Raw genomic sequence first — 24,065 nt, forward strand, 5'->3', positions numbered from 1 at the left:
TTATGCTCCACATAAGCCTCCTCCCACCCCTCTTCTTCTCACCCTATCAACATATCCTTCTATTCCTTTCTCCCTCATGTGTTTATCTCGCTTCCCCTTAAATGCATCTATGCTATTCACTTCATCACTCCTTGTGGTAGCAAGTTCCACATTCTCACCTCTCTCTGGGTAAAGAAGTTTCTCCTGAATTCCCTATTAGATTTATTAGTGACTATCTTATATTTATGTCCCCTAGTTTTGGACTTACCCACAAGTGAATTAATTAAAATGAAACACAAATGAAGACGTACTGAATGGCTACAGCTCTGGAGAGTAACTTTTCTGCTTCATGTAGTTCCTTTCTTTCCTTTAAAATGTTTCCAAGATTGTTCATAGCATGGACATACTTCGGATTAAGTCTGAAATGAAATGAAAGGTTTTTGCAATTTTCACCGCAACTAAAGAGAGAAAGTTGTGTCCAGTTAAAGAGTGAACTTTGCATCTTCCTTATTATAAACCATAACTAAAAAACAAGCCATGTGAATACCTTACGGCTTCTCTATAATATTGGATGGCAGATATTTCTTTCCCTCGATCAGCTAAATTTTTGCCAACATTGTAGTGTACCTGCAAAAAAGAAAAAGATTTCATCAGTATTGAATGACATGGGGTGCATAACCCACTCCAGTACATAGTGCGACCAACAGCGTCAGCCGTGGCTCAATGGGCAGCACTCTCACCTCCGAGTCAGAAGTTTGTGGGTCGAGCACAAAATCTAGGCTGGCACTCCCAGTGCAGCACTGAGGGAGCCCTGCACTGTCGGAGGGGCAGTACTGAAAGAGCGCTGCACTGTCGTAGGGGCGGTACTGAAAGAGTGCTGCACTGTCAGAGGGGCAGTACTGAGGGAGTGCAGCACTGTCAGAGGTGCCATCTTTCGGATGAGACATTATAATTGCCCCCTCAGGTGGACGTAAAAAATCCCATGGCACTATTTTAAAGAAGAGCAGGGAAGTTCTCCTCGGTGTCCTGGGGCCAATATTTATCCCTCAACCAACATCACTGGTCATTATCACGTTTGCTATTACTGGGATCTTGCCATGTGCAAATTGGCTGCCACATTTCCTACATTACGACAGTGACTACACTTCAAAAGTACTTCATTGGCTGTAAAACGCTTTGGGATATCCCGAGGTTGTAAAAGGCGCTATATAAATGCAAGCCCTTTAGGAATGCCAAGAAAGCATTGATCGTACTGCTGTCGATGGACTATATCAGTTGCGGCTGGTGACTTTTTGACCCCACAGGTGAGGCACATGCTTAACCAAACCTGCCTATTACCATGCCATTCCTATGGAATCCCATAATTTAAGAAAATATTTTATAATATAACAGAGTATGTTTGATAGAGTCCAACTAAGTGTATTACTGAAAGGATGAATGAAATAACTGTTGGACTTTGAACGTGGAATCTTTTAATGTTAATTAAAGACAGTTTGGTGTACATAAAGGCATGAGCTGACAGAGGAGCCGAAATTCTGGCAGCAAAATCCAATCCAATGTCAATGGCCATTATCCAATACTGTGGCTTAGGTTCTGGCAATTACAAGTTAAGGTGCAGTGTGAAAGGCTGGTTCTGCACATATGTGTGCAGACAGTGGGATTGAATCCATACTGGCGCGCGCACCACACACACACACACACACACACACTCTTTCACACAAACACAATCTGTTAGAAGGATCATCAAATTAGGCCATATGGGTTGAATTGAAGAACAAAAAAGGGGCAATCACACTGCTGGGAGTATACTATAGACCCCCAAACATTCAGAGGGAGATGGAAGAACAAATATGTCGGCACATTTCTGAGAAGTGTAAAAACTATAGGGCAGTAACAGCAGGGGATTTCAACTACCCTAATATTAACTGGGGAAAAAAAAAAGAGCGTGAAAAGTATAGAGGGTGCGGAATTCCTAAAATGCATTCAGGAGAACTTTTTTGGCCAGTATGTAACAAGCCAACAAGGGAGGGGCGGTTCTGGACTTAGTTTTAGGGAATGAAGCTGGGCAAGTGGAAGGGGCATCAGTGGGAGAGCATTTGGCTGCTAGTGATCACAATTCAATGAGATTTAGGGTAGTTATGGAAAAGGACAAAAAGAGACCAGGAATAAAAATTCTCAATTGAGGAAAAGCCAAATTTGCTAAGCTGAGATGGGATTTAGCCAAAGTGGACTGGAAACAGCTACTTAAAGGTAAATCAGTGTCAGAGCAATGGGAGGCATTCAAAGAGGAGATCCTGAGCGCTCAGAGCAAGTATATTCCCTTAAAGAAAAAGGGCGGGACTAACAAATCTAGAGCCCCCTGGATGTCAAGGGGTATACAGGGTAGGATAAAGAAAAAAAAGGGAGACTTATGACACCGAGGGCTCAATACTGCAGAAGCTCTAGGATTATAGAAAGTCCAGGGGTGCAATTAAAAAGGAAATTAGGAAAGCAAAAAGAGAGCATGAACATTTTTTGGCAAGTAAAATCATTGAAAACCCAAAGATGTTTTATAAATACATTAAGAGCAAGAGGATAACTAAAGAAAGAGTAGGGCCTAATGGAGACCATAAAGGTAATGTGTGTGTGGAGGCAGAAGACGTGGGTATGGTTCTTAATAAATACTTTGTGTCTGTTTTCACAAAAGAGAGGGGTAATGCCGACATTACAATCAGGGAAGGAGGAGTGTGAAATATTAGATGAAATAAACAGTGAGAGGGGAAGTATTAAGGGGCTTAGCAGCTTTGAAAGTAGATAAATCCCCAGGCCCGGATAAAGTGTATCCCAGGCTGTTAAGAGAAGCAAAAGAGGAAATAACAGAGGCTCTGATCATCATTTTCCAATCCTCTCTGGCTACAGGTGTGGTGCCGGAGGACTGGACCACTGCAAACGTTGTACTTTGTTTAAAAAGGGTAAAGGGATAGACCGAATAATTACAGGCCAGTCAGCCTAACCTCGGTGGTGGGAAAGAGGAACAGGATAAATTCTTCATTTAGAAAGACACGGATTAATCAAGGACAGTCAGCATGGATTTGTTAAGGGAATGTTGAGACTGACTAACTTGATTGAATTTTTTGAGGTAAAAAAAGAGGGTCGATACAGGTAGTACGTTTGATGTAGTGTATATGGATTTTAGCAAGGCTTTTGATAAGGTCCCACATGGCAGACTGGTCACGACAGTAAAAGCCCATGGGATCCAGGGCAAAGTGGCAAGTTGAATCCAAAATTGGCTCAGAGGCAGGACGCAAAGGTTGATGGATGTTTTTGTGACTGGAAGCCTGTTTCCAATGGGATTCCACAGGGCTTAGTACTCGGTCCCTTGTTTTTTGTGGCATATATCAATGATTTAAACTTGAATGTAGGGGGTATGATTAAGAAGTTTGCAGATGACACTAAAATCGGCCGTGTGGTTGATAATGAAGAAGCTGCAGATTGCAGGAAGATATCAATGAACTGGTCAGGTGGGCAGAACATTGGCAAATGGAATTCAACTCTGAGAAGTGCGAGGTAATGCATTTAGGGAGGGCCAACAAGACAAGGGAATGCACATTAAATGGTAGGACACTGAGGATTGTAGAGGAACAAAGGGACCTTGGGGGTGCAGGTCCACAGATCCCTGCAGGTAGCAGGCCTGGTAGATAAGATGGTTAAGGCGGCATATGCAACACTTGTCTTTATTAGCCGAGGCATAGAATACAAGAGCAGGGAGGTTATGCTTGAACTGTATAAAACACTGGTTAGGCCACAGCTAGAGTACTGCGTGCAGTTCTGGTCACCACATTACAAGAAAGATGTGATTGCACTAGAGAGGGTAGAGAGGAGATTTAGGAGGATGTTGCCTGGACTAGAGAATTTTAGCTATGAGGAAAGATTGGATAGGCTGGGTTTGTTTTCTTTGGAACAGAGGAGGCTGAGGGGAACCTTATTGAGGTGTATAAAATTATGAGGAGCCTGGATAGAGTGGATAGGAAGAACCTATTTCCCTCAGCAGAGGGGTCAACAGCCAGGGGGGGGGGGGGCGTAGATTTAAAGTATTTGGTAGGAGGTTTAGAGGGGATTTGAGGGGAAATGTCTTCACCCAGAGGGTGGTGGGGGTCTGGAACTCACTGCCTGAAAGGGTGGTAGAGGTAGAAACCCTCTCCACATTTAAAAAATACTTGGATGTGCACTTGAAGTGTCGTAACTTGCAGGACTACAGACCAAGAGCTGGCAAGTGGGATTAGGCTGGATAGCTCTTGGACACGATGGGCCGAATGGTTTCCTTCTGTGCTGTGAATATCTATGATTCTATGATCTCTCACACACACACTAGATTCTACTAAGCTGACCAACAGAGAACCTATGGAACCAAGCCAGGCAGACCATCCTCCCTCTGCGCAGAATTTGCTGACCGTAGCAAGATACTACATCGATTTACAGAGAGTGTAAAGCACAGAAACAGGCCATTTGGCCCAACTGGTCCATGCTGGTGTTTATGCTCCACACGAGCCTCCTCCCACCCCTCTTCATCTCACCCTATCAGCATATCCTTCTATTCCTTTCTCCCTCATGTGTTTATCCAATTTCCCCTTAAATGCCTCTCTGCTATTCGCATCAACCACTCCCTGTGGTAACAAGTTCCACATTCTCACCACTCTCTGGTTAAAGAAGTTTCTCCTGAATTCCCTATTGAATTTATTGGTGACCGTCTTATATTTATGGCCCCTAGTTTTGGCCTCAGCAGTCCAAGGCTACGGATGGGGGAGGGGGTGTAGAAGAGAAGGAGGAAAATCAAGCCAACGTCCCTGCTACTAAGGACAATCTGTAGACCCTGCTGCATTTAGCTCGAGTTTGAGGTAAAGAAGAGGGTGCAACAAATGCACCACTCGCTGCTATAATGTTAGCCGTGACTCAGTGGATAGCACAAAATCTCCAGTGCAGTACTGAGGGAGCGCTGCACTGTCAGCGGGGCAGTACTGAGGGAGTGCTGCACTGTCAGAGGGGCAGTACTGAGGGAGTGCTGCACTGTCAGAGGGGCAGTACTGAGGGAGTGCTGCACTGTCAGAGGGACAGTACTGAGGGAGTGCTGCACTGTCAGAGGGGCAGTACTGAGGGAGTGCTGCACTGTCAGAGGGGCGGTACTGAGGGAGTGCTGCACTGTCAGAGGGGCAGTACTGAGGGAGTGCTGCACTGTCAGAGGGACAGTACTGAGGGAGTGCTGCACTGTCAGAGGGGCAGTACTGAGGGAGTGCTGCACTGTCAGAGGGACTGTCTTTCAAATGGGACATTAAACCGAGGTCCCATCTGCCCCCTCAGGTGAAAGTTGTTGTTTTGTATGTCGGGAAAAGCTTATAATGGGTTGTCTAGTTCGGCTCTTCATTCGATGGCCCCGAGATGCCGAATGGAGAAATGTGGTGCCTCCCACGACAGATCTCAGTGGGCAGGTTGATGTGACGTGTTCCATGGTCTGAGACTCATGGCCACAGTTGCACTGCGGTTCATCCCTCATGTTCCATATGTGGAGCAGGGGGCTGCATCGTCCATGCCCTGCATGGATTGGGGCTAGCGTTGCCCACTGTCTTCGAGGGAGGTCGACGCCAGGGGTCTCTGCTGCTGGGTCATTGATCAGGTGTTGGTTCTTTATGTTGCCTGCGTCCCACGATTCCGTCCATCTGGACAGTGGATCGATACCAGCTACGTGAATATTGGCTGCTGTTTCCCAGAATGGACAGCACGATTTTAAGCGCTTTCGTGGTGGGGTTTTCAAGTCTTCGTGAATGAGAAGGTCAATGTTGCTCGTGATTTTTTCCATCTCACGGAGCACAGTGATGTTGCGGCGAATGGTATGCGGGGCAATGTGGGACAGCACCAGGAGACACTCGGTTAGAGTGGGCTCGAGCGTTCCTGACACCGTCTTCATGGCGGTGTTTAGCTGTACATCCACAATCTTTGTATGGTGGCTGCAGGACTGAGAGGCAGAGCAGTATTCTGCAGCAGAGTAGACTCGGGCCACTGTTGCGACGGAAGCAAAAGATCCCATTGCACTATTTTGAAGAAGAACAGGGGAGTTCCCCCCGGTGTCCTGGCCAATATTTATCCCTCAATCAATATCACTAAGAAATAGATTATCTGGTCATTATCACATTGCTGTTTGTGGGAGCTTGCTGTGCACAAATTGGCTGCTGCATTTCCTACATAACAGTGACTGCACTCTGAAAGTACTTCATTGGCTGTAAAGCATTTTGGGACGTCCCGGGGTCGTGAAAGGCGCTATATAAATGCAAGTCCTTCTTTTAGTGCAAGGGCAGCACATTGTCACAAACAATTACATTGCTGAGCCAATTAAATTCAACCAGCAGTACAAGAACTTCATTTATTATTACAGAAAATAAGATCATATCTTCTAATATGATTTACCAATGATTTCAGAAGTTGTTTTTTTCCCTCAAATAAATGTATTTTCTTACTTTAGCATTAAAGGGACAGACCGACAAGGCACTTGTGAAAAGAGCTTCTTCTGTCCGCCACTGGTAACTCCGCCTGATACACCGCAGAATATTCAGAATTACCAGGCCTGTCACAGCAACAGAGATGATATTCTAAAGAAAATTACAGAGCAAAAATAAAATTGCGATTGATAACCCATTTCAAGCCTGCAACTTGTGAAGCCAACATTGTGTTAAAATACAGTAATGGACAAATAAATAAATGCACGTCCCTACCTTGACTCTCCTGCCTTGTCTCGACAAGATGCAAATGCCATAAGACAACAGCATGCAATAACCAGCACTGGAGAGATAGATGACTCGTTCTGCAATCACAAACCCCACTCTGAAGAAAAGGTTAGATGCAGGAAGGAATGGGATGATCACAAGAGTGATTCCAGAGGCAAGGATTCTGTCAATGTATTCAAATACATTTGTTACAATCACTATCAGATTAACATGCCAGTATGGATTTTAGCGGTGTTAATAGCAGACATGGTTAAAAAGACTTTTGGAGAAGGATAGAAGCTACCTTAAAATTAGCCAACCATCTCACACAGAAGTAATAAAATCTTTTAACAATCGCTCTGGGAGTTGCAGGGCAGCAAGTAAATCAAAGCTTTGCTCTAGCAGTACCTTACAACCCGTCTAATCTCATTAAGGAGATGAATGACTGGAACAGATTTATAAGGGGAAATGATACTGAGGGATAGGGAAATCGTAACATAAAAAATAGGAGCAGCGGTAGGCCATTCGGCCCTTCACTTTCCTGCACTATCCCCATATCCCTAGATTCCCTTAGTTGCCAAAAATCTATCGATCTCAGCCTTGAATATATTCAACGACTCAGCATGTACAGCTCTCTGGGGTAGAGAATTCCAAACATTCACCATCCTCTGAGTGAAGAACTTTCTCCTTATCTTAGTCCTAAATGGCCGACCCCTTATTCTGAGACTGTGACCCTCTAGTACTAGACTCCCCAGCCAGAGGAAACAGCCACCCAGCATCTACCCTGTCAAGTCCTGTAAGCATTTTATATGTTTGAATGAGGTCACTTCTCATTCTTCTAAACTCTAGACAATATAGGCCTAGTCTACTCAATCTCTCCTCTGCTGTTTCTTAAATAAAGTATTATCTCCCATTATCCAAGAGTCAGAATAGTTCTATCTTGTGAATCAAACCGCAGCCTTGCAGTGAATAATCCTTGATTTCCAGCCAGAGAATGCCTACTTAGGAACATATCCAACAGGCACACCTCTAACAATCTATCAGTGAGCTACAAGCAAAACTGAGCTATTGAATAGTACCTGAATGACAAGATTATGACAAGGGTCATAAATACAAGACAGTCACTAATAAATCCAATAAGGAACTCGCTACGACAGAGTGTTGAGGCGAGTAGCTTTTTAAGGGGAAGTTAGATAAGTACATGAGAGAGAAAGAATCAAAGGATATGTTGATGGGGTGAGATGAAGTAGGGTGCGAGGAGGCGTGTATGGAGCATAAACACCGGCACAGACATGTTGGACTGAATTATGCTGTAAATTCGATGTAATTAGTTTTTTTTTAAAAAAGGGTACAGATTCCTACAGATCAATGGTAGTCAGCCAAAGATGGGCACATTAGATATGTCATCCAAGTGGATATTTTCTGGCTACGAGGTAGATTATGATGGATATCATATGAGCTAGCATTTTGACCAACAGAAAGATAAATATTATTTGCAAATTATCCCCCCCCCCCCCCACTTAATGGCCCCAAGTTTCCACATGATTTGCTCCTGATTTTTTAGGAGCAACTGGTGGAGAACGGAGTATCTTAGAAATCGGAATTCTCCACATTTAAGTTTTCTGCAGTTCTAGTCAGGTAGAACAGTTTCACTTTTGAACAGAATTTTATTTCAAAAGGGGGCGTGTCCGGCCACTGACGCCTGATTTGAAAGTTTCCACAGTGAAAACATACTCCAAACTAACTTAGAATGAAGCAAGTGAAGATTTTTGTAGGCTTGAAAAAACCTTGTCTACACATTAAAAAATCAGGCGCAGGTTACAAATTAGGCGTCGGGAACGAGGTGGGGGAGAGGGGGGAAGGGAAGTCATTAAATTCTACAATAAATTCTCAGTTATACTTATACAAATATTATACAAATAAATCCAACTTGAATAAAAATTTATAAGCAAAGACAAGATTAAATAAACCATGTTCCTACCTGCGTGAAAGTGCTTCAGGCAGGCCTTTCAGGCAGCGGTTTGCCGTCGGGCCCGATCGACGGCAGGGGGAGAAAGCTGCAAGAAGCCTCAGTGCTTGAGGCAGCGGTTTGCCGTCAGGACCGACCGACGGCAGGGGGAGAAAGCTGCAAGAAGCCTCAGTGCTGATCATGGAAGGGACAATGTGGTTTTATTAAAAAATTTTAAAAATTGAACAGCTACAAAGAATTTGAATAGTCTCAAACAAGTGCATGTGTCCCGTTTATCACAGTCTATCTTTAGTTACAGAATGCACTCCCTCACACACAGAAATATCAAGAAAATTTAAATGCAAGCCTTTGCAAGGGTTCAATAAAGAAATTTTCACTTTTTCTGCAGCACTTTTTAAAATGGCCGAGTGCCAATGTTTACTTCAGACTGCGCGTGCGCGAACGCTCCAACGCGCACGCGCAGGGTTGCCGGCACCAAAAAAACTCATTTAAATTGTACCCGCCCCCTCCTACTTACAAAATCGCCGCGAGTGGTAGGCTCCGCCCCCTGTGCGCCACGCCAAGCAGACATCGAGCTGCAAGGCGCTCGAGAATACCGCGTTTTTTTTCAGGCGCCGTTTTCGGCGCGAAAAACGGGCGCCCAGCTCGGAGGGGCGCCTGTTTTGCCGCGTGTGGAAACTTGGGGCCAATATTTCTCCATTCAACTACTTCTCCCAGAAGACTCACTTAAACATGATAAAGGAGGAAAGATTGAATAATGAATCGATACTGGACCTGTGTACTTCCCACCAACTAGCTCAGGAATACAACTAGCACATGTCTTCAGAGAAAACATTCTGCCTTCCTCACTCTGCAGAATCTTACAGTACAGAAGGAGGCCATTCGGCCCATCGTGCCTGTGCCGGCTCTTTGAAAGAGCGATCCAATTAGTCCCACTCTTTCTCCATAGCGCTGCAGCTTTTTTTCCTTTACAAGTACTTAACCAATTCTCCTTTTGAAAGTTACTATTGAAACTGCTTCCACTGCCCCTTCAGGCAGCGCATTCCAGATCACAACAACTCGCTGCATTAAAAAAGTTCTCATCTCCTTTCTGGTTCTTTTGCAATGATCTTAAACAAGAAGATAAGAAATAGGAACAGGAGTAGGCCATACGGCTCCTCGAGCCTGCTCCGCCATTCAATAAGATCATGGCTGATCTGATCATGGACTCAGCTCCACTCCCCCGCCCGCTCCCCATAACCCTTATCGTTTAAGAAACTGTTTATTGCTGTCTTAAATTTTTTCAATGTCCCAGCATCCACAGCTCTCTGAGGCAGCGAATTCCAGAGATTTACAACCCTCAGAGAAGAAATTTCTCCTCATCTCTGTTTTAAATGGGCGGCCCCTTATTCTAAGATCGTGCCCTCTAGTTCTTGACTCCCCCATCAGTGGAAACATCCTCTCTGCATCCACCTTGTCAAGCCCCCTCACAATCGTATATGTTTCGATAAGATCACCTCTTATTCTTCTGAATTCCAATGAGTAGAGGCCCAACCTACTCAACCTTTCCTCATTAGTCAACCCCCTCATCTCCGGAATCAACCTAGTGAACCTTCTCTGAACTGCCTCAAAAGCAAGTGTATCCTTTCGCAAAAATGGAAACCAAAATTGCACGCAGTATTCCAGGTGTGGCCTTACCAATACTTTATATAATTGTAGTAAGGCTTCCCTGCTTTTATACTCCATCCCCTTTGCAATAAAGGCCAAGATACCATTGGCCTTCCTGATCACTTGCTGTACCTGTCAATCCTTTTGTGTTTCATGCACAAGTACCCCCAGGTCCCGCTGTACTGCGGCACTTTGCAATCTTTCTCCATTTAAATAACAACTTGCTCTTTGATTTTTTTCTGCCAAAGTGCATGACCTTACACTTTACGACATTATACTCCATCTGCCAAATTTTTGCCCACTCACTTAGCCTGTCTATGTCCTTTTGCAGATTTTTTTGTGTCCTCCTCACACATTTCTTTTCCTCCCATCTTTGTATCATCAGCAAACTTGGCTACGTTATTCAGTCCCTTCTTCCAAGTCGTTAATATAGATTGTAAATAGTTGGGGTCCCAGCACTGATCCCTGCGACATCCCACTAGTTACTGGTTGCTAACCAGAGAATGAATCATTTATCCCAACTCTCTATTCTCTGTTAGTTAGCCAATCCTCTATCCATGCCAATATATTATCCCCACTTTTATCTTGTGCAGTAACCTTTTATGTGGCACCTTGTCAAATGCCTTCTGGAAGTCCAAATACATCACATCCACCGGTTCCCCTTTATCCATCCTGTTCATTGCATCCTCAAAGAATTCCAGCAAATTTGTCAAACATGACTTCCCCTTCATAAATCCATGCTGACTCTGCCTGACCGAATTTTGCTTTTCCAAATGTCCTGCTACTGCTTCTTGAATAATGAACTCCAACATTTTCCCAACCATAGATGTTAGGCTAACTGGTCTATAGTTTCTTGCTTTTTGTCTGCCTCCTTTTTTTAAATAGGGGCGTTACATTTGCAATTTTCCAATCTGCTGGGACCTCCCCAGAATCCAGGGAATTTTGGTAAATTACAACCAATGCATCCACAATCCCTGCCGCTACTTCTCTTAAGACCCTAGGATGCAAGCCATCAGGTCCAGGGGATTTATTTGCCTTTAGTCCCATTATCTTACTGAGTACCACCTCCATAGTGATTGTGATTGTGTTAAGTTCCTCTCCCAATGGATAGCCTCTAGACTATTGTGGAAATATTGTTAGTGTCCTCTACCGTAAAGACTGATGCAAAATATTAGTTCAGAGTTTTTGCCACCTCCATGTTCCCCGGTCTCGTCCTCTAAGGAACCAACATTTACTTTAGCCACCCTTTTCCTTTTTATATACCTATAGAAACTCTTGCTATCTGTTTTTATATTTTGCGCTAGTTTACTTTCCTGTCGTCTGGTTACCGATCCTCCTGTCACTGGAAACAGTTTCACCTTATTTACTCTATTATAAACCCCTCATGATATTAAACACCTCTATTAAATCTCTCCTTAACCATCTCTGCTCTAAGACGTTAGACCGAGATCCCATCTGCTCTCTTAGGTGTATGCAAATGATTTCATGGCACTGTATCGAAGAAGAGCAGGGCAGTTATCCCCGGTGTCCTGGTCCAATATTTATCCCATAATCAACATCACTAATACAGATTATTTGGTCATTAACACATTGCTGTTTGTGGGAGCTTGATGTGTGCAAATTTCCTGCCGTGTTTGTCACATTACTACAGTGACTACGACAGAGGATGGGATGGTCTTGGATCTGGCCTGAAGGTGACGAATGTTGAACAGGTTCTCACTGGTTCTATAGTTTAGTTCCACTCCAATGTTAAGTGTCCTCATTCAGGCCAACATCCCCAGCATCTAAGCACTGACTACACTAGACCAGCTCCGTTGGGCGGGCCACATTGTTCGCATGCCTGACACAAGATTCCCAAAGCAAGTGCTCTACTCGGAACTCCTACACGGCAAGCGAGCCCCAGGTGGGCAGAGGAAACGTTTGAAGGACACCCTCAAAGCCTCCTTGATGAAATGCAACGTCCCCACCGACATCTGGGAGTCCCTGGCCAAAGACTGCCCTAAGTGGAGGAAAAGCATCTGGGAGGGCGCTGAGCACCTCGAGTCTCATTGCCGAGAGCATGCAGAAAACAAGCGCAGGCAGCGGAAGGAGCGTGTGGCAAACCAGACTCCCCACCCACCCTTTCCGTCAACCACTGTCTGTCCCACCTGTGACAGAGACTGTAATTCCTGTACTGGACTGTTCAGTCACCTAAGAACTCACTTTTAAGAGTGGAAGCAAGCCTTCCTCGATTTCGAGGGACTGCCTCTGATGATGACAGTGACTACACTTCAAGGAAAGCAACCCCATCTTCTCTAGTCACAGCACATGGGATTTTTAAAAAAAGTAATAAACAGGGAAAAAAAATTAAGGAAAGCATTTTTTTTAAATTCCATGTATTTTCTCGGATCTCATCTGCATGCCCAATATAATAAGGTTGCAGTGACTTAGTTCATATGCAACTTGTTACAGTAAATATTTATCAAAACCAAACACATTACCTTCTTTCATCTGTGTTTCTGGAGCACAAAGCTTGTACCATGATGCCAAAGAGGAAGAACCAAAGTACGAGAGGGGCAAACAGTCTAATGTCGCTGACCGACTTAATCAGAGGAATACAGCCCATTGACCAATCAAAGCACAGCCACCAGGGACACACAAGTAGCCATGTATTCAGAGAGTAGTAGTAATTATAATTAACAGCCTGATAAACAAAGTAAAAAAGCACAACATCAGATTTTTTTTTTTTAAAAAGTAATCCATTTCGCCCAATAACATGACTGAAAATCAATCATGCAACTGAACTGTGTTTTACATCACAAACAAAACTACACACTGAAGGACTGATGCCATTACCTTTTGCTTTATAGATTAGGCAGGGTTGCAAGAAGCTGCAAAGTGTGACACCCTGTGATTTTGATACTGATGGTTGTTAGCACAGAAAGTCCAGAGAATTTGTACCACGATACTGATGAGCAGCTCAGATCATCCAATGATACAGCACAGAAGGAGGCCACTCTGCCCATCGTGTCTGTGCTGGCTCTTTGAAAGAACTATCCAATTAGTCCCACTCCCCCTGCTCTTTCCCTATAGCCCTGCAAATGTTTCCTTTTCAAGTATTTTCCAATTCCCTTTTGAAAAATACTATTGAATCTGCTTTCACCGCCCTTTCAAACAGAGCGTTCCAGATCACAACAACTCGCTGCGTAAAATATTTTCCCCTCTGGATTTTTTGTCAATTACCTTAAATCTGTCTCCTCTGGTTACCGACCCTCTTGCCAGTGGAAACAGTTTCTCCTCATTCACTATCAAAACCCCTTCATAATTGTGAAACACCTCTATTTAATCTTCTCTTCACCTTCTCTGCTCGAAGGGGAACAATCCCGGCTTCTCCAGTCTCTCCACGTGTCTGAAGTTCCATATCCCTGGTAACATTCTAGTAAATTCCTCTGCACTCTCTCCAAGGTCTTGACAACCTTCCTAAAATGTGAAGCCCAGAGTTGGACACAATACTCCAGCTGAGGCCTAACCAGTGATTTATAAAAGGTTTAGCAATAAAAATAATTCCCCAAATCGAGAAATGTAAAAATATTGGACACAGGAGTTAGGAAATGGATTCTTGTTAAAATTTCCAAATATATATATATGATATAAGATGCATTTAAGGGGAAGCTAGATACATACATGAGGGTGAGACGAGACTCGTGTGGAGCATAAACAGCGGCCTGGACCAGTTGAGCCGAATGGCCTGTTTCTGTGCTGTAGATTCCAAGTAATTCTATATGATGAGCAGCTCAGTTTATCTTTTGCAAACTACTGTAAGATATGAGTTACAGCCCAATGCCTCAGTCTGACGTTCCCTTTCCTCTGTACAAAATACCGCAGCCTTTACCTGGTACTTCCACATACAGTACACTTTAAATAAGGAACTAAATTCTGGGTGCTTAACTACTATTTCACAACACATAAAAGGTTATGCTGATAGGTTTGGACAGGTTTAGATGAAGAGGGGTGGGAGGAAGCTTGTGTGGAGCCTGGAACAGTTTGGCTGAATGGCCTATTTCTGTGCTGTAGACTCGATGTAATATAACTATATACACCATTATATATTAACACAAACATTCTTAAAATTTAAAGCTATTGGTTTGTGAACCATTTGTTTTGAATTATAAAAATGCAGAGCACTTCCTTTTCCAATGGAGCGTCGCATGCTTACTCGCACAAGGACGCTGTCTGCAAACGACGCTGGGTTATCTACTTCAGTGAAGGCCGGGGGCCCCGAGCCCATGATCCTCCAGCGGCCGTAGAGCAGCACTATTCCGCCAGATGCCACCAGGAGAATTCGGGTAAAAAGTCCTCTTCTCCACGTCAGATTTTTCTGAGGAGCAGGCACAAGAAAGAGTCAATGAAAGAAACCGGAGTGGAAAAATGCTTCAAAATATCCTGCAATCGGGATTTTGTCCCCACATGAACAAACTGAAGACCCCATATAATATTTTTAATTTACTTAAAAAAAAAAGGTATTCTTTTAATATAATTAAATAGAATGCACAGCACTGAAACAGGCCATTCAGCCCAACTGGTCTATGGTGGTGTTTATGCTCCACACAGGGCTCCTCCCCCATCCCTCTTCATCTACCCTATCGCATATCCTTCTATTCCTTTCTCCCTCACATGTTTATCTAGCTTCCCCTAAATGAATCTACGCTATTTGCCTCAACCACTCCCTGTGGTAGCGAATTCTACATTCTCACCATTCTCTGAGTAAAGAAGTTTCTCCTGAATTCCCTGTTGGATTTACCGGTGACCATCTTGTAGTTATGGCCTCTAGTTTTGGACTCAAGCAGAAACATCCTTTCTACGTCTACCCTACCGACTTACTGTTTTGAGTCATCACAGGCCAGTCTCAAACACTTACTCGCAGCTGGCCTTAAATTGCAGTGTAGATAGCTGAGACCGGTTTGCCCACCCTCAAGCTCAGATTTTCTTAATCTAAACAAATGATATAAAAGGAAATTTTACAAATAAAAAGGTTTTAGGTTCAACTGTGCCATCCAGTGGAAGGAGGGATGGAATAACCGGAACTCTCAGAACCACAGCAGAGGCCCGAGACCAGATCAGTAAAGAATGGTATGTACCTGGAGTTGGAAGGGGAAAAAGCACTTGGATTTATATAGCGCCTTTCACAACCACCAGAAGTCTCAAAAGCGCTTTACAGCCAATGAAGTACTTTTGGAGTGTAGTCACTATTGTAATGTAGGAAATGCGGCAGCCAATTAGCACACGGCAGGCTCTCACAAACAGCAATGTGATAATGACCAGATAATCTGTTTTTAGTGATGTTGATTGAGGGATAAATATTGGCCGAGGACATCAGGGAGAACTCCCCTGCTCTTCTTCAAAATAGTGCCATGGAATCTTTTACGTCCACCTGAGGGAGCAGACAGGGCCTCAGTTTAAGGTCTCATCCAAAAGACGGCACCTCTGACATTGCAGTGCTCCCTCAGAACTGCACTGCCTAGATTTTTTTGTTGCTCAAGTCTCTGGAGTGGAACTTGAACCCACGACTCTGACTCGAGAGGCAGGGGGAAGGGATAAGCGAGAACCTAAAAGGAGAGAGGAAGGAAAATAAAACCTTGCATAATAAGAACCAACTTGCATCTATATAGCAACTTTAACATAGTAAAAACATCCCAAGGTGCTTCACAGGAGTGTTACCAAACAAAATTTGATACCAAGCCACATAAGGAGTGTTATGTCTTGGATAAGACTAGATACTGCAAGCTCAAAGTAAGTGTGACCGTAGTCCTTTATTACAGATCTCAGAGTGCCTCTCCAGCCTGTAAGGCCTCCTTATATACAGGTACTCCCAAGGGATTGTGGGATCCCTTGGGACTCCAGGGGATAAGCCCTCTGGTGGTTAGATATGGTAATTACAGGTTTACATACATAACACTCTCCACCCCCCACCCTCCCCTCCCCGCCAAAGTCAATAGCGTAACTATTTACAATGTAAGTCGATCTGGGGCCTTCCTTTCCCTGGTTGATCATCTCAGTGCAAATGCTGGTGTTGGTGAGTCGTTTGTTGGGCCTTGCTGGACTGCTGGGGATGGTGAGTCTTGCTGGGCTGCTGCGGGTGATAGGTTCTGCTTCGTGGTCAACTGCTGGTCGGTTGCCACTTGTGTGTGTGTTGGAGGATCGAAAAAGATAGAGTCTATTGTGGGTTGTTCTAGATAGTCCGTAAATCTGAGTTTGGTTTGATCCAAGTGTTTTCTGCAGATGAGTCCATTTGCGAGTTTGACAACAAACACCCTACTCCCCTCTTTGGCCAAAACAGTGCCAGCAATCCACTTGGGACCTTGTCCATAGTTTAACACAAATACAGGATCATTTACTTCAATTTCGCGTGACGCATTTGCGCGATCATGATATGTATTCTGTTGAAGCCGCCTGCTGTCTACCTGTTCGTGTAGATCAGGGTGGACTAACGAACGCCTTGTCTTCAGTGCCCTTTTCATGAGCAGTTCAGCGGGAGGGACCCCAGTGAGTGAGTGGGGTCTTGTGCGATAACTAAGCAGGACTCGGGATAATTGAGTGTGCAGTGAGCCTTCAGTTACCCTTTTCAAGCTTTGCTTGATTGTTTGAACTGCTCGTTCTGCCTGACCGTTGGACGCTGGTTTAAACGGGTCAGACGTGACATGTTTGATCCCATTGTGGTCATGAGTTCCTTGAATTCGGCACTGGTAAAGCACGGCCCATTGTCACTTACAAGGACATCAGGCAGGCTGTGTGTGGCAAACATGGCCCGTGGGCTTCCAATGGTGGCAGCGGATGTGCTTGCCAACATTATCACACATTCAATCCATTTGGAGTACACATCTACAACCACTAAACACATTTTTCCCAAGAATGGGCCTGCATAGTCGACATGAACCCTAGACCACGGAGGGCCAAGGCCATAAACTTAGTGGCGCCTCCCTGGGTGCATTGCTTAACTGGGAACATGTATTACATTTGTGCACACAGGACTCTAAGTCTGCATCGATACTGGGCCACCACATGAGAGATCTGGCTATCGCTTTCATCATTACAATGCCTGGGTGGGTACTTTGGAGATCACTAATGAAAGTGTCCCTGTCCTTTTTTGACACAACTACCTGATTACCCCATAGGAGGCAGACTGCCTGTATAGACATTTCATCTTTGCGCCACTGGAACGGCTTTATCTCTTCCTGCATTTCCACTGGGACACTAGACCAACTCCCGTAGAGCACACAGTTTTTTTACTAAGAACAGTAAGGGGTCCTTGCTCATCCAGGTTCTAATCTGTCGGGCGGTAACAGGTAATTGCTCACTCTCGAATGCTTCCATTACCATAACTAAATCTGCAGGCTGTGCCATCTCCACCCCGGTGTTGGGCAATGGCAGCCTATTGAGAGCATTGGCACAGTTTTCTGTGCCTGACCTGTGGCGGATGGTGTAGTTGTATGTAGACAACGTGAGCGCCCATCTCTGGATGCGGGCCGATGCATTTGTATTTATCCCCCTATTTTCAGAAGAGAGGAATATAAGCAGCTTATGGTCGGTTTCTAATTCAAATTTGAGCCCGAACAGATATTGATGCATTTTCTTAACCCCGTAAACACAGGCTAACGTTTCTTTTTCGATCATACTGTAGGCCCTATCGGCCTTAGACAGACTTCTGGATGCATAAGTAACCGGTTGCAATTTCCCAAATTCATTAACTTGTTGCAATACACACCCGACCCCGTACAACGACGCATCACATGCTAGTACCAAACGTTTATATGGATCGTACAACACAAGTAATTTGTTTGAACATAACAGCTTCCTAGCTTTCTCAAAGCCATTTTCTTGGCTTTTACCCCATACCCATTCATCTCCTTTACGCATTAAAGAGTGCAGGGCTTCTAACAATGTGCTAAGACCCAGTAAGAAGTTACCAAAATAGTTTAGAAGTTCTAGAAACGGCAGCAGCTCCGTCACGTTCTGTGGTCTCGGTGCGTTTTTGATTGCCTCCATCTTCGAATCGGTGGGCCTGATGCCGTCCGCCGCGATTCTTCTCCCCAGGAACTCCACTTCAGGCGCCAGGAAAACGCACTTCGAGCGTTTTAGCCTGAGCCCCACATGATTAAGCCGACTAAGAACCTCCTCCAGGTTCTGCAGGTGCTCGACGGTGTCCCGACCTGTAACCAAGATGTCGTCCTGGAAGACCACGGTGTGTGGAACCGCCTTCAGCAAGCTTTCCATGTTCCTCTGGAATACCGCCGCAGCTGATTGAATCCCAAACGGACACCTGTTGTAAACAAAAAGATCTTTGTGCGTGTTTATGCAGGGGAGGCCTTTCGAACATTCCTCCAGCTCCTGCGTCATGTAGGCCGAGGTCAAGTCCAGCTTCGTGAACGTTTTCCCTCCCGCCAGCATCGCAAATAGGTCGTCTGCCTTTGGTAGCGGGTATTGATCTTGCAGTGAGAAACGATTGATAGTTACTTGTAATCACCACAGATTCTGACAGTGTCGTCTCCCTTGAGGACTGGAACAATCGGACTGGCCCACTCATTGAATTCGATCGGTGAAATGATGCCCTCTTGTTGCAGCCTGTCCAGCTCGATCCCCACCCTCTCTCTCGTCATGTAAGGTACCGCTCTCGCCTTGTGATGGATGGGTCGCACCCCCGGAATCAAACAGATCTGCAATTTTGCTCCTTGGAACTTCCCGATGCCTGGTTCGAACAGCGAGGTGAACTTGCTTAGGACCTGGGCACGAGGTGTCGTCGACGGACGAAAGCGCTCGGACGTCATCCCAGTTCCAGCATTTCTTTCCCAGTCAGCTCCTGCCGAACAGCATGTGGCCATCGCCCAGTACCACCTAGAGTGGTAAATCGTGCACCGTTCCATCGTAGGAGACCTTTACGGTAGCACTGTCAATTACAGGAATCAGTTCCTTTGTGTACGTTCTAATGGGAGTCAGGACTGGCCTTGAAGCCTTGTTGCACCACACTTTATTGAAAGTCTTTTTACTCATTATTGACTGGCTTGCGCCCGTGTCCAGCTCCATGGACACCGGGAGTCCATTTAAAATCAACCTTCAGCATTATCAGGGGACACCTTGTGGTAAATATGTGCACCCCATATACCTCTGCCTCCTCGGTCTGAGGCTCTGGTTCGTCATGATCCACCATGGATCTGTCCTCCTCTGGAACATGGTGGTTTGCAGGATTAGCAGCGTTTGCAGCTCGCCTGCACATACGTTGGAGGTGTCCCATTGTTCCACAGCCCTTGCAAACGTATCCTTTGAAGCGGCATAAATGGAATCAATGATCACCCCTTGCAGCGCCAACAAGGTGTTAATTGCCTTGTATTCACCACCCTTGTTGGCGGACTCTGAGCCATCTGCGGACGTGCAGCTACGGGGGTGTAAATGCCATGTACATTTCGATTCGAAAACAACGTTACTTTGTTCACAGTACTTGCAGCACTAGTGTGCTGGGAAATTTGTTTGGTATCGTCACTGGTGGCGATAAACGCCCGGGCTATCGCTATGGCTTTACTCAAGGTTGGGGTCTCTACAGTCAAAAGTTTTCGAAGTATTACTTCATGGCCAATGCCAAGTACAAAGCAGTCCCTGAGCATATGCTCCAAGTGTCCTTCAAATTCGCAATGTCCTGCAAGGTGCCTTCGCTCGGCGACATAGCTCACCACTTCCTGACCTTCAGACTTCTTGTACGTGTAGAACTGATATCTCGCCATCAGAACGCTTTCCTTCGGGTTTAAATGCTCCCGGACCAGTGTGCACAACTCATCGTACGACTTGTTTGTGGGTTTTGCTGGAGCGAGCAGGTTTTTCATGAGGCCATACGTTGGTGCCCCGCAAACGGTGAGGATCGCCCTTCGTTTGGCAGCGTTCACTTCTCCTTCCAGCTCGTTGGCCACGAAGTATTGGTCAAGTCGCTCCACGAAGGTTTCCCAATCATCTCCCTCCGAAAATTTCTCCAGGATGCCCACTGTTCTGCATTGTTGCGTTGGGGTTCGTCAACTGTATCTCATTGCCAGTTGTTATGTCTTGGATAAGGAGTCAGACTAGATACTGCAAGCTGAAAGTAAGTGTAACCGTAGTCCTTTATTACAGATCTCAGAGTGCCTCTCCATATACAGGTGCTCCCAAGGGATTAAGGGATTGTGGGATCCCTTGGGACTCCAGGGGATAAGCCTTCTGGTGATTAGACATGGTAATTACAGGTTTACATACATAACAAGGAGATACAGGTAGAACGACCGAAATCTGCACTTCTAAAAACTGTAATTGTCCGAAAACAGGACATTGTGCAGATTGCAAGAGTCGTTGTCAGGAATCCGGAAAAATTTCCCGAAAACTGAACTTTTAAGCTGTACATACCTTTTTCCAAGCAGGAATCCCAAAAAATACACAGCCCAGCCCCGAGGTTTCTGGATTCAGGCCGTCGGATGCAATGCTCCGAAATCTGGAAATTCCTAAAAGTCAGCCGAATGGTTTCCGAATTCGGGACGTCAGATTGTCTCCGAAATCCGGAAATACCCAAAAACTGAAATAGCTTCGGTATCGAGGTTCCCGGTTACGGACGTTATATCTGTATTAGGACACGTGACCAAAAGCTTGGGCAAAGAGGTTGGGTTTTAAGGAGCCTTAATGGAAGAGAGAAGTGGAGAGGTTTAGGGGGGAATTCCAGAGCTTAGGGCCCAGGCAGCTGAAGACATGGCCGCCAGTTGTGGAGCGATGAGAATCGGGGAATATGCAAGAGGCAAGAATTGGAGGAGCACAGTTATCTGAGGGCGGGGGGGGGGGGGGGGGCGGGGAAGAACTGGAGGAGGTTAGAGAAAGGAAGGGGCGAGGCCACGAGGGATTTGAACGCAAGGATGAGAATTTTAAAATCAAGGTGTCCAATGTAGGGCAGCAAGCACAGGAGTGATGGGTGAGCGGGACTTGGTGCGAGTTAGGACAGAGGCAGAAAAGTTTGGGATGAGCTAAAGTTTTCGGAGGGTGGAAGATGGGAGGCCGGCCAGAAGTGCATTGGAATAGCCGAGTCTGGAGAAAACAAAGGCATGGATGAGGGTTTCAGCAGTGGATGAGCTGAGGCAGGGGCGGAGACGGGCGATGTTACGGAGGTGGAAATAGGCGGACTTGGTGATGGAGAGGAGATAGGGTCGGAAGCTCAGCTCAGGATCAAATAGGAAACAAAGTCCATGGGGGAAATATTCTCAAGTCGTAGTTTTACCTCGGGCATTTTGTCTTTTCGTAACAATGCCATGCCTAGTTGTAGGATGTCCACTTTGCAGATCACAAGCGCATCGAACACTATATTCACACCCTGTGAGTGCACACAAACAAGACCGTAAATAACCCAGCATTCAGTTAGCAAAGTCTCAACAGCAACTTTAACAGACCAGCAAAAGCACAAACATGCATTGTTCCACCTCAACAACAGTGATACTTTCTTACCAGGACTGTGATACCCTGCTCCTTGCAAAGCATCGCCACGGCACATAGCAACAAGCTGGCAAGTATCCAGTGAAGGGAGAACTCTCCTCCTGTATCACCTGAAAAAAAAAGTCCAATAATTGGCCTTAATTCCGATTACAACTACCACATCAAGATTAAGAAGGCATTTGACAAGGTGCCACAAAAAGGTTACTGCACAAGATAAAAGTTCACGGGGTTGGAGGTAATATATTAGCATGGATAGAGGATTGGATAACTAACAGAGAACAAAGTCAGGATAAATGGTTCATTCTCTGGTTGGCAACCAGTAACTAGTAGGGTGCCGCAGGGATCAGTGCTGGGACCCCAACTATTTACAATCTATATTAATGACTTGGAAGAGGGGACTGAGTGTAACGCAGCCAAGTTTGATACAAAGACGGGAGGAAAAGCAATGTGAGAGGATACAAAAAATCTGCAAAAGGACATAGACAGGCTAAGTGAGTGGGCAAAAATTTGGCAGATGGAGTATAATGTTGGAAAGTGTGAGGTCATGCACTTGGCAGAAAAAAAATCAAAGAGCATTATTTAAATGGAGAAAGATTGCAAAGTGCTGTAGTACAGCAGGACCTGGGGGTACTTGTGCATGAAACACAAAAGGATAGTATGCAGGTGATCAGGAAGGCCAATGGTATCTTGGCCTTTATTGCAAAGGGGATGGAGTATAAAAGCATAGAAGTCTTACTACAGCTATATAAAGGTATTGGTGAGGCCACACCTGGAATACTGCGTGCAGTTTTGGTTTCTATTTTTACGAAAGGATATACTTGCTTTGGAGGCAGTTCAGAGAAGGTTCACTCGGTTGATTCCGGGGATGAGGGAGTTGACTTATGAGGAAAGGTTGAGTAGATTGGGCCTCTACTCATTGGAATTCAGAAGAATGAGAGGTGATCTTATCTAAACGTATAAGATTATGAGGGGGCTTGACAAGGTGGATGCAGAGAGGATGTTTCCACTGATGGGCTGTGTGGCTGGTTTAGGCTCTTTCCACAGGCAGTGTGTAAGAATAAATGTGTTTATTAATGATGAACATTGATTCTATGTATGTATAAATGTTAAAAGTGTAGATTATACGGCAAGGCCTGTTTGTGTTGGAACAAATTGGAAGCCCACAGGTTGCCAGCATAAGCTGAGTTTTGAAACAAAAGAAACAAAATTAAATTTTCCAACATTCCATGGACTCTGGATCAGTTCCGATGGACTGGAGGGTAGCTAATGTAACCCTACTTTTTAAAATAGGAGGGAAAAAGAAACCAGGGAATTATAGACCAGTTAGCCTGACATCGGTAGTGGGGAAAATGCTGAAATCAATTATTAAAGATGTAATTGCAGCGCATTTGGAAAGCAGTGACAGGATCAATCCAAGTCAGCATGGATTTATGAAAGGGAAATCATGCTTGACAAATCTTCTAAAATTGTTTGAGGATATAGAGTGGATAAGGGAGAACTAGTGGATGTGTTGTATTTGGACTTTGAAAAGGCTATTGACAAGGTCCCACAAAAGTGATTAGTGTGCAAAATTAAAGCACATGGGATTGGGGGTAATGTATTGACGTGGATAGAGAACTGGTTGGCAGACAGAAAGCAAAGAGTAGGAATAAGCGGGTCCTTTTCAGAATGGCAGGCTAGTGGGGTACTGCAAGGTTCGGTGCTGGGACCCCAGCTATTTACAATATATATTAACGATTTAGATGAAGGAATTGAATGTAATATCTCCAAGTTTGCAGATGACACTAAGCTGGGTGGCAGTGTGAGCTGTGAGGAGGATGCTAAGAGGCTGCAGGGTGAATTGGACAGGTTAGGTGAGTGGGCAAATGCATGGCAGATGCAGTATAATGTGGATAAATGTGAGGTTGTCCACTTTGGTGGCAAAAACAGGAAGGCATATTATGATCTGAATGGTGACAGATTAGTAAATGGGGAGGTGCAACAAGATCTGAGTGTCATGCTACATCAGTCATTGATAGTAGGCATGCAGGTACGGCAAGCAGTAAAGAAAGCAAATGGCACGTTGGCCTTCATAGCGAGAGGATTTGAGTGTAGGAGCAGGGAGGTCTTGCCGCCATTGTACAGGGCCTTGGTGAGACCACACCTTGAGTATTGAGTGCATTTTTGATATTGAAAGAAGTGCAGCGAAGGTTCACCAGACTGATTCCCGGGATGGCAGGACTGACATATGAAGAAAGACTGGATCGACCAGGCTTATATTCACTGGAATTTAGAAG

The 24,065-nt window shown here is 45.0% G+C and overlaps 1 protein-coding gene across 5 annotated transcripts in view; it reads right to left on the reverse strand.

Moving 5' to 3' along the window:
* Nucleotides 1-24,065, reverse strand: part of tmtc4 (transmembrane O-mannosyltransferase targeting cadherins 4) — a 62,289-nt gene that overhangs the window by 19,707 nt on the left and 18,517 nt on the right. For 4 of the 5 annotated variants that reach the window (XM_070891779.1, XM_070891781.1, XM_070891777.1 and 1 more), the window contains exons 6-13: nt 21,802-21,899; nt 21,578-21,670; nt 14,522-14,683; nt 12,807-13,009; nt 6,720-6,894; nt 6,465-6,596; nt 527-606; nt 291-398 (exon numbers count right to left, since the gene is read on the reverse strand). In XM_070891779.1, coding sequence (XP_070747880.1) covers nt 291-398; nt 527-606; nt 6,465-6,596; nt 6,720-6,894; nt 12,807-13,009; nt 14,522-14,683; nt 21,578-21,670; nt 21,802-21,899 — 1,051 coding nt within the window. The remainder of the gene's footprint in view (nt 1-290; nt 399-526; nt 607-6,464; nt 6,597-6,719; nt 6,895-12,806; nt 13,010-14,521; nt 14,684-21,577; nt 21,671-21,801; nt 21,900-24,065) is intronic. The other variant, XM_070891778.1, reaches the window with a different exon arrangement.

Source organism: Pristiophorus japonicus, chromosome 10, assembly GCF_044704955.1.
Source record: "Pristiophorus japonicus isolate sPriJap1 chromosome 10, sPriJap1.hap1, whole genome shotgun sequence".
Taxonomy (NCBI): Eukaryota; Metazoa; Chordata; class Chondrichthyes; family Pristiophoridae; genus Pristiophorus; species Pristiophorus japonicus.